Source organism: Aquarana catesbeiana, linkage group LG05 (genome assembly GCF_042186555.1).
Source record: "Aquarana catesbeiana isolate 2022-GZ linkage group LG05, ASM4218655v1, whole genome shotgun sequence".
Taxonomy (NCBI): Eukaryota; Metazoa; Chordata; class Amphibia; order Anura; family Ranidae; genus Aquarana; species Aquarana catesbeiana.
In genome coordinates this window covers 493,691,804-493,703,088 of record NC_133328.1, presented here as the reverse complement: position 1 = coordinate 493,703,088, position 11,285 = coordinate 493,691,804, and the positions used below count along the sequence as shown (strand labels likewise).

Genomic DNA, 11,285 nt, shown 5'->3' with positions numbered 1-11,285 from the left:
CTGGGCCTATCCCTCCTCATGTGCATAACTAAAAAGAGTGAGTTGCGTTCATATTGGTCCACTGACCCAATTCACCTTACGCCCGTGTTCTCTGCCTCCATGACCAGGACACGATATGAACAGATCTTGCGGTTCATGCATTTCAATGACAATGAACTCTGTCGTCCTCGGGGTGACCCTGGATACGACCGGCTCTACAAAATTCGGCCCCTCGTAAACCACTTCAGCCAACGTTTTGCAGCCTTGTTTACTCCCGATCAAGTTGTCTTCCTTGATGAGTCCCTGATTAAGTTTTCTGGCCGCTTGTCTATCAAACAGTATCTTCACAGCAAGTGTGCCAGATACGGGGTCAAGATGTATAAGCTCTGTGACAGGGCCACAGGCTATACATATAGTTTTATGGTTTACGACGGAAGAGATAGTTACGTAGAGCCGGAGAACTGCCCAGACTACATAGGGAGCGCTGGTAAGATAGTGTGCGACTTGGTGTCACCCTTATTCGGAAAGGGGTACCACTTATATGTGGACAATTATTACATGAGCGTGCCACTTTTTTGTCACCTTTTTTATTGTGGAATTGGCACATGTGGCACCATGCGATCTAATCGCCGGGGCTTCCCCCAACGGCTTGTAGAATCCCAACTTAAGACGGGGGGAGAAAGCCTGCTTGAGGTGTAATAATTTGTTAGCAATGAAGTGGAGGGATTCACGGAATGTTTTCGTACTGTCCTCGCTTCACGCAGACACGGCAGTCCAAATTCCTACGGCGACTGGTGTTGTGAAGAAACCCCTCTGTGTCCACCAATACAACCTTAATATGGGAGGGGTGGACCTCAACGTCCAGTTGTTGGCGTCGTACCCAATTGCAGTAAGGCCAGACGCTGGTACAAAAAAGTGTCTGTATATTTATTTCAATTGGCTCTGCTGAACGCTTTTGTGCTATACAAAGCTTCAGGATGGACTGGATCCTTCCTTATATTCCAGGAGGAGATTGTCAGAGCCCTTCTGTTTCCAGACGGTGCTTTGGCCCAACTTCCCAACGCAAATGCATTGAGCCTGCTGCATTGAGAGGCATTATCCTTATGTCCTCCCTGATAGCCCTACCCAAAGAACACCCCTAAGAAGATGTCATGTCTGCAGAAAATGCGGATTTGGCGTGACACCCGGTTTTCTTGTCCCTCCTGTCCTGACCAACCTGGTCTCTGCATCTAACGCTACCACACACTAGTGGAGTATTAGCGTAGGGTACAGCACCACACAGTCCTAAGCACATGTACACAGGGTCTTGAAAGATGTGAGGGCCATCACATTTTGAGAGACCCTAATCTGCAACGTTCAGTTTACAGTTTTTATAAAAGTGGAAAAAAAAAACAAAAACAAAAAAAAATATAAAATAAAAAATCCAAAAATAGTTGCGGTTGTATTTTTCTTCTCTCTCTCTTTTGTTCGCTCTCTACTGTCCGCTCTACTGTTCGCCCACTATTGTTCTATATCTATCGTTCTCTCTCTTTTTTATTTTTACTGTGTTTTATTGTATTTGCTTTGCAGGTATGGTATGTTATACTGTAAGGTTTGTTTCAAACCATCATTTGCTTAGCAGGTACGCCATTCAGCTGCAGCACGGGTTTATTTATCTTGACAGCAACAGCGTTTGCTCCCACGATACATAAAGCCGTGACTCCAGCGCTGTCGGAGGTGGTTTCACCACCAGTTCAAAAAAAAGAGCATAAATGCCAAAGCATGAGGGCAGCAGGGGTGGAGGAGCGATTTGCTCCTAACTTGCTTCGGCATATATTTTTTTAGGCACAGATTGCAATGTTTTATTTTTACTATGTTTTATTGTATTTGCTTTGCAGGTATGGTAAGTTTTAGTTATACAGTAATGTTACTTTGTTTTATTGTTAACCATCATTTGATTAGCAGGTACGCCATTCACGAGCAGCACGGGTTTATTTATCTTGACAGCAACAGCGTTTGCTTCCACGATACATAAAGCCGTGACTCCAGCGCTGTCGGAGGTGATTTCACTACCACAGTTAAAAAAAAAAATGGTGCATGTATGCCCATGATTAGAAGTGGGTGGATGAAGGGCTGAATTCTAATGGTGGGCATACCCACCGAGTTATCCCTGTATTCAGGAGAAGCAACAGAATGTATTTTGGAGTGTAATTCCACATATAACCATGCCATGTTTGAACAATATATCGTTTAACTTTCGGCAAAATTACATTTTTTTTTTTTTTTACACAAAGTTGTGTAAAAAAAAAAAAAAAAAATGTAATTTTGCCGAAAGTTGTGGCAAAATATCAAATATTCCATGGACACAACATGCCTCTCAGTATCTTGTCATTTCATGGCCTCCGAAACTGTGATAGGTCGTGAGGAAGTAAAATCACCATTTTACGTGGTTAACCTGAAGGCGGTGATTGGTTTTTGGGGTCCTGTACACGGCTAGGCTCCCAAAAAAGTCTCACACATGTGGTATCCCTGTACTCAGGAGAAGCAGCAGAATGTATTTTGGGGTGTAATTTCACATATAACCATGTCATGTTTGAGCAATAGATCATTTAGTGACAACTTTGTGCAAAACAAAATAAATTTAATTTTCCCACAAAGTGTGGCAAAATATAAAACATTCCATGCACTCAACATGCCTATCAGCAAATAGCTTGGGGTGTCTACTTTCCAAAATGGGGTCATTTGGGGGTTTTTGTGCTATCTTGGCATTTTATGGCCTCCGAAACTGTGATAGGTAGTGAGGAGTGAAATAAAAAATTTACACCCTTAGAAATCCTGAAGGCGGTGCTTGGTTTTCGGGGTCCTGTACGTGGCTAGGCTCCCAAAAAGTCTCACACATGAGGTATCCCCATACTCAGGAGAAGCAGCAGAATGTATTTTGGGGTGTAATTCCACATATATATAACCATGGCATGTGTGAGCAATTTAGTGACAACTTTGTGTAAATTTTTTTTTGTCATTTTTCAATCACTTGTGACAAAAAAATAAAATATTCAATGGGCTCAACATGCCTCTCATTAATTTCCTTGGGGTGTCTACTTTCCAAAATGGGGTCATTTGGGGGGTTGTACTGCCCTGCCATTTTAGCACCTCAAGAAATGAGATAGGCAGTCATAAACTAAAAGCTGTGTAAATTCCAGAAAATGTACCCTAGTTTGTAGACGCTATAACTTTTGCGCAAACCAATAAATATATGCTTATTGACATTTTTTTTTTGCCAAAGACATGTGGCCGAATACATTTTGGCCTAAATGTATGACAAAAATTGAGTTTATTACATTTTATTTATAACAAAAATTAGAAAATATAATTTTTTTTCAAAATTTTTGGTCTTTTTCCATTTATATCTCAAAAAATAAAAATCGCAGAGGAAATTAAATGCCATCAAAAGAAAGCTCTATTTGTGGGAAAAATAGGACGCAAATTTCGTTTGGGTACAACATTGCATGACCGTGCAATTACCAGTTAAAACAGCGCAGTGCCAAATTGTAAAAAGTTCTCCGGTCATTAAGCTGCCAAATCCTCTGGGGCCGAAGTGGTTAATTGAACAAGCTGAAGTTAGAAGCTGACAGGCTACCAAGCAGAGCTGCACCAATTTTACTAAATCAATCCCCCTGTCTCGGTCTCATGCACGGAAGAAACAATAAGTAGTCGCTCCAGTGCCTATGGCGAAGACAAGTTGCCCATTGTTACCTTAAGCCTCGGTTCACACCAGAGGCGGCACGACTTGCAGGTCGCCTCACCGAGGCGACCTGCACACGACTGCCCGGGCGATTTGCAAAACGACTTCTGTATAGAAGTCTATGCAAGTCGCCCCAAGTCGCCCCCAAAGTCGTACAGGAACCTTTTTCTAAAATGGTTCCATAGCATAGAACGGGAGGCGACTTGTCAGGCGACTAGGTCGCCTGACAAGTCGTCCCTGTGTGAACCGAGTCTAAGGAAACTCAGCCTGAAAAACACCATGCAGCATCTCATGCAAGTAGACAAGAAGTGGCTACAGGACATCAGCAACACTGAGATACAACAAATGATGAAAGGTGAAATCAGGCATTCCCTACAGGAAAACTGCATGGCAATTGTTCATGATACACAGTGTTTTACAAACTGTGATTTATTGTACTTATAGTTTACATACACTTTAACAGTGTTAGAGGCGAGACTAACTTTCAACAAAAAACAACTGACATAAAAGTTCATTTCTGAAAACAACTTTATTATGTGAAATTTCAAAATGAGAGCTAAAAATAAGAAATAGAAAATATAATACACGTTATATCATAACAAGAATATTTAAAAATCAGAAGTTACAGAGTATCTCTTTAGCAAACCACAAAAAAAGTTTATAAACCAACTGTTTCATTTACAAAGCTTAATTGCTAATTTACATATCTACATTGCACTAAGTGAACCATACATTAGTGGCAAGCATATGTCTGATTAATACAGAAGTAAACTTATATCATATGAGTGACTCTCCAGATAATATGGAACCAAGTGACATGTCCCCGCATGCACTGCCAGAGAGCCTACCACTGCATCATAGAAATAAATGGTTGGCATAACCAGCTGTTATAAAAGTTAAGTTTGACTTGATACTAATATGAAATGGGTCTGATGATTAAAAATTGCACTTAAAGAAAGCATGTTGCTTATAGAAACAGTTCAGGTGTTGCCTTTCAAATATCTGCACTGGCATATAACCAGATCAGAATAGCATATCAGAGGCATTTGACAGGCAGCTCAGAGGCAATTTGTTGTTACCCATTGAAAGGCCACCACATCATGCCACAACCACATGCATTACATGCGGTTGTGAAGTGGTTGCAGTGCACCACCAATCACTTAAATGGGCCCCATTTGGTTTGGTACTGACTAACGCAAACTGTGGTATATATTTTGCCAAGCCACATCACAATCATGGCAGTTTGTACTACCGTGGCTGCTAGCCATGTTAACTTAACTGGGAAGTTAAACTGTGGATCAACCACCTGTTTTTTTTACCACCCCCAGCCCACCCATGTAAATGAGGCCTAAAGGAAATATAGCAGGTTAAAATGTGAAAAAGGCCTATTGTTCACTCGTTTTTCACAGCACAGGTTGCAGGGCTTTCAAGCATGTTATTCCTTTACTACTCGGAACTGGTGATTTTATTAAAAAATGCCAAACCACTAATTTTCTATTGCTCAGCAAAATTTCAATTTATTTAAATAGTAAAACAATTACTGCATTTTCTCGGTATGCAATACAGCTTTATGATCTTGCTTAATATATGTCAGATTATCTGTAAATGTATTTTTTCTACAGTAAAACAATGGGGTTGTGTTACTAAAAGCAAACAGACTGTGTACTTTTCAAGTCCAGATACACTCGGCAACTGCAGTTGCTCCAGAGCTTAGTAAATGAGGGGAAGCTCTGCTGATTTCCATCATCCAATCATGTGCAGGAAAAAATGCAGTTTTAAAAAAAAAATTCCTTGCATGTGATTGGATAGTCTCTGAAAAGTGAAGCTTTATCATATTTACTAAGCTCTAGAGCAACTGCATTTGCAAAGTGCACAGTCTATTTTCCTTTAGTAAAACTGCACCAATGATTTTTTTTTCAGGTGTACATAACAAAAAAGTGGTATGATAATAAAACAAGTGGCAGTAAACCCATATAGTCATATAGCAGGCAACTACAACCACAATTACAGAAAGTGCCAAATGGATCATGGCATTTCATTCCAGTTTCAGCAGTTATTATTGGTCGTAGACTGAGCTAATTAAAGAGATTGAAATTGCTATAATAATAATTAATATGATTTCTTTAAGCAGCATGACCCCTTTTCTTCACTTTTTTAAAAACCATTCCCCATCATAATTGGAGTAGCTGATCATACCAAGCACTGACAAGAAAATGTTTCAGTTTTTTACTACTTTATATAAGTGACATTTCACACCAAAACAAGGATATGATTACACAAAGGCACACTGGTTATACTTCCTTATTAATTCTGGGCACAGCACGGTGATTGCCTGATAGACAATATTACTAATATATATTTACATTTTAATAAATTCTTTGCTTAGGTGTTTACACCTTATTCATATGATCTATCATGTACACAGTAGTCATTATCATATTAAAGCCGAACTCCAGTCAGATATATTAAGGCACAAATTAATGCAGCTCCATATTCAATATTACACCTTTAAATTTTAAAATATTTTAAATAAATATTTTAAATGCAATCAGAGTAAGTACTCAGTTATGACTTAGTATCAGCCTCTTGCAGTCCCTGTATAGCAGAGCTGAAAGAGAGAGAAGCACTACAAAGATCTACAGAAGGTGTGCAGCAGTACAATAAACATATTGATAAGAGGAGTGAAGGATGACAGAGAAACAAACGTATCAGAGTGTTGCTTCACCTTTTACTGTCCAGGCACAAGGTGGCAACCTGTAAGTGAAGGTAAAACTACAGCTGAGAAAGATCGGGTGCCCACCCCTGCCAGACAAAGGCTGCACTGTGGGGCAGAGCTGTATAAATCCCAGAACTGGTTGGACAGAAATACAAATCCTTTGGCAGGTAAAACAGCTCTCATATATGTATTTCAGCCATAAATTTAGCTGTTTATCTGGAGTTCAGCTTTAATAAATTCTGGTTATGGACAAACTAGAGCTTGCTCTAAAGACATGTGAATTCACAGCATCCTGATTTTGCTTTGTATGATAGTCTGAGATATACAATTTGGATCATTTTATCTCTTACACTTGCCACTGAGACTGCAATGGTGCTTGGACCTGCCCGCATAATCCAACCACCAAACAATCCTTTCTTTTCTTATACAGACATTACCTCTTGTATAACACATGGCCATATATCTTCACTCCATTGGTACCAGCATTGTTACTAGAGAACACTAGTTATGTGATTGGAACCCACACATGGCACAGGGTGCCATTCTTACCAGGAGGCAAGCTTGTAGTTTGTAACCTGGGTTCTCACTCTGCTTCATGACCCCTTAGCTTTTTCCAGATGGTATACACTCTTCGGAAACAGCACAGGGATAGGAGACTCTAGATCCCACCACTGTGTTCTCAGCTGTACAAAGAGGGAAAAGCTGCATTTAGGAGAGGGTAAGGCTTCAGTGGGTGCAGATGATTTAATATTTATGGGCATCGTTAGGTTAGTTAACTCCAAGAGTTATATCCACCAATTGTGGTGCACAGTTCAAAATGGCACTTGCTAGCAATATATGCCAAATAACATGATTTGGAAATTTTATAACATTTTATACAGTCATGTTATTTTCCCCTTACACAAATACAAAATACAGTAAAAATAACATTGAAAGCAGCTATAGACTGCAATTCATGCATTTGCATTAAAATGTTGCTTGCAGCAATATTAACCTCAAGATTCCATAAACAAGGGAACAAAATGGTTTATTCATTGAATTGACCTATAATCCACTGTTAAAGTGTGGGGTTCAAATCAGCTGCATTTGACAGCATTGCCTAGCGAAGTCCCAACACAAGGCAAAGTCTTGCTCCCTGCAAGGGAAGTTCACACCACAGTGTTGCAGTGGTATGTACTCAAAAAAAGTACACCATGTAGTACTTTTTTTCAGTGCAGCATGACTCTGCAGCCATTAAACCTGAATGTAATATCACTTTCAATTAAAAAAAAAAAAAAAAAAAAAAAAAAAGGAAGCACTAGGGTTGAGTTACTAAAACTGGAGTGTGCAAAATCTGGTGCAGCTCTACATAGAAGCCAATCAGCTTCCAGGTTTTATTGTCAAAGCTTAATTGAGCAAGCTAAAGTTAGAAACTGATTGGCTATTATGCACAACTGCTCCAGTTTTAGTACATCAACCCCAGTGTGATGCACCAGGACTGGAGCATTGGCACTGGTTCTAGTAATGCACACAAGCGGTCGTGCATTCAGGGCAGCTGTTGGTGTTGAATAAGCCTTTAAACATTGTTAACGGTTTTCAAATGGCTCTATGAAACCTAAATATTTACTGTATAAAAAAGATTCTGGGCAACAAATATAAGATGCACTTATATATGACCACACATGTGCTAGGCGGGGGGAATTCAGGGGAGACATTTTCTTGCATTGCACAAAAATGTGCTGCCTTTTGCTGATGTTTAATTCAGCTGCTTTTTGCTGATATTTACTAATTATTAATGGTGCCCCCACACATCTAGCAAATGCATGTGTGTTTGCTCCCACTAAACTGCATTGTACCACAGTACCATGCATTTTGGTGCGATGCGATTTTAAAAATCATACCGACAACTTTTTTGTTTCACGCACATAAAGCAGCCTATTAAATGTGATGTGCAGAATGTGCAAAAAGGTGTGTGCACAGGCTTTTTCAGATGTGTATAAACCCTGAAGAAGGGTCCTAAGGCATCCTGAAAGCATGTATCTTTAAAAATTTAAGCAAGCCAATAAACTGTATCACTTAACCTCCAAACTGTTTGAATTATTGGATGGTTAACACAGTACAATATTCTAAGACTACAAAAAGTTTTCTAAAAGTGTAATCAATAGACACAAGGTCCCAGCAACCAACCAATTTACAGCTGCTATTCTCCTATTACACTTTTGAAAATAAAGTTGAATTGCAGTCATACCCTAACTAAGCCTAAATCTACTCCTACCCCTTTCTAAGAGTATTCTACCTACCCTGTGAAAGAAAAGATGTATATGCTTACCTATACTGAAGTCGCTCCGGTCCGGTTACAGGACCGACCTCAGTGCAAAGGAGGGACAGCCAACAACTGCCCCATAGTAGGCCTATAGGTGACGTCATCACCCAGGCTCTGCAGTCATTGACGCTGCCTCTGCTCTACAGTTAAGCCAGTGCTGGAAGCCAGTCATGTAACAGGATAAGTACTGTAAGTATACACATCTTTTTTTTACTGGGTAACTAGAATAGTCTTAGAATGGGGTGGGAAAAGATTAAGGCTTTGTTAGGGTTTGACTGGTATGCCACTTATAAACCTCCTGATTGGCTGGTTGATCAATGCTTCCAAGCTAAGTTATGTGCATGTACAGATTCTATTCATTTCAGAGAGTTTTCTGCAAGTTTCCTTATAACATACTTATATAATTGCAATAGGAAGTTAGAATCACGGCACAGATAGGGTCACAAAATTGAAATTTTCTAAAAATATTTAATAACATTTTTACAAGGCATAATTTAAAGGAATTTTACTCATCGTGGGTATATACTAAAACAGACAACAGACACATAGAGATAAACTTAAACAAGGGAGTCATTAGCGTACTGGAATGTTATGTTGAACTCTGATAATAATACTTCCTGCAGTCATCAATCCAACCTGAAAGCTATAAGCCACCCTTGTCGCATGTCTATGGGCAGTGGCAAACACTGGCAGACACCCTCAGCCAACACATCTTAGTGATCCATCTAGATGGAATGATCGCTACTTCCTTTATAAGCAGGTGTGAAGGGTGTCAGGAGGACATTCCCATCCTACCTCCATAACATAAACATGCATTCATGAACATTTAGTGACTGAGACACCTAAGGGCAGACAGATTGTGCCTACACATCCACTGTCCTCTAAGGTCTACAGCCAGCATTAGTTGGCAATAATAGTTTTACCATGGCAATTATTCAACATTTTGTACTCTTCTAAACCTTTTGTCTTTCTTTGGTCTATTACACTCCATGAGTAATAGTATGATTCCCCCTGCCCTAACCACCAGCTCCATAAAACCACTGTTAATCTAACATCTTTCCCTACTTGCCTGTTTATCCCAAGATACTAGAGCTAGAACACGGCTTCCCAACATTCTAAGGTGGACACACAACTATGTGACTCTGTTTTGTAAAACTAATTACAATAAGTAGTGATCATAAATAAATAGGAGTTGAATATTAAAGAATTGTTCCTCCTGCGTGTAGTTTTATGTTTATATACTATTCTATTGTATCTTTTCATATATTTTAAAGTTTACTGTACTCATATTTTCTTCTGACATATTCAGGTTAGTGGTTGGACACATATATGTTCTGACATAAGTGTTGATTATTATTGCCATTGTAAGCAACAGTAGTCTACACATTTATGATGCAAATGTTTCGGGCTCACTTGCATATTGTGTATGTATCTGCTGCATAAAATATGTTTGAAGTCTCAGAAGCAGAGGTAGGACAAACTGAACACTGTTGAAGAAGACCAAGCATGCAATACCAGCCAAGACTAGCTTTAGTTCCATATTAGTGGCAGAGTTACAGTTTGCCTACTTCTGCTCTAAAGAAACATTTTCAAACCTTAAGGGGTTAGCTAAAAAAAGACTTCCAGTTCTGATCCTAACAAATGATGACCTTTTTTTTATAACACACAACTACCAGTTGCTCTATGTTGTGTTCTTTACCCATGACAGGTTGCTGGAAAAGAAAGCTGTTGTGTCTTTATTTGTAAACCCCCAAAAACATAGTGCCAGATCTTCTAAGCACCTCACTGATGATCTTGCCTCTGTCTTGATGATGGTTAGGATCTGTTAGAGTGCCTCATGTAGTGTATCAGAGAGAAATCTATTACTCTTTCAATAAGAGTCTCTTCCACCATGTTTAAATCCTATGATAAAAAAAACAACACACCCAGTGAGAATACAGAACAATAATACAGACCCATACAATGTAACAAATCCTTCAAATTAAATTATAAATTACTTAAGGATACTGTTAATACCATCATGTGGGACAACTGAGTACATTTCTCTCTCCACTAATTTAAGGACCCTTCTTGAGAAAGAGGAGAGGGATCAGAGAAATAAGAAACAAAAAAAGTATAACCGGGATGTCACTGATTACAAATCCAATCTAGTATTTAATTGGCCAAAGGAGGCCACCCTGGGGAATGACCCGGGGGCCACTGCCCCACCTATGGAAATCTCAGAACCCATATCCCAGAATCCTGATAGGAGGTTAGGTTTATGATCCTCCACCTTCCCATTTTGCAGGATCTGTGGATAATAGAAGCAATGCCCTCACCCCTAAAAATGGAATGCAGAGTGTATACTACCCGGGAGATTCTAACCGAGATTCAAAAGTGGCTCCAGAGGGGGTGGCACCTTCAATGGAGGAAAAAGAAAAAGTACCAACTAGGCGCAGCCATTTTTAATTTGAGTAAAGCTATTTTTACAGATGAAGAGAAATGCATTTTAGAAAAGGGACTTAAATTCGTTCCTCCTAGGAAACTCAACAAATTTTCAACTTTAGTAGACGTGCAAAAGTACGTCT

General features: G+C 39.4%; 1 protein-coding gene across 1 annotated transcript in view; it reads right to left on the bottom strand.

Moving 5' to 3' along the window:
* Nucleotides 1–4,210: 4,210 nt before the first annotated feature.
* The window catches only part of RNF125 (ring finger protein 125), a 50,821-nt gene continuing 43,746 nt past the window's right edge, over nt 4,211–11,285 (bottom strand). The window contains exon 6 of the mRNA XM_073631522.1: nt 4,211–10,620. Within this exon, the coding sequence (XP_073487623.1) occupies nt 10,534–10,620 (87 nt within the window). The 3' untranslated portion in view covers nt 4,211–10,533. The remainder of the gene's footprint in view (nt 10,621–11,285) is intronic.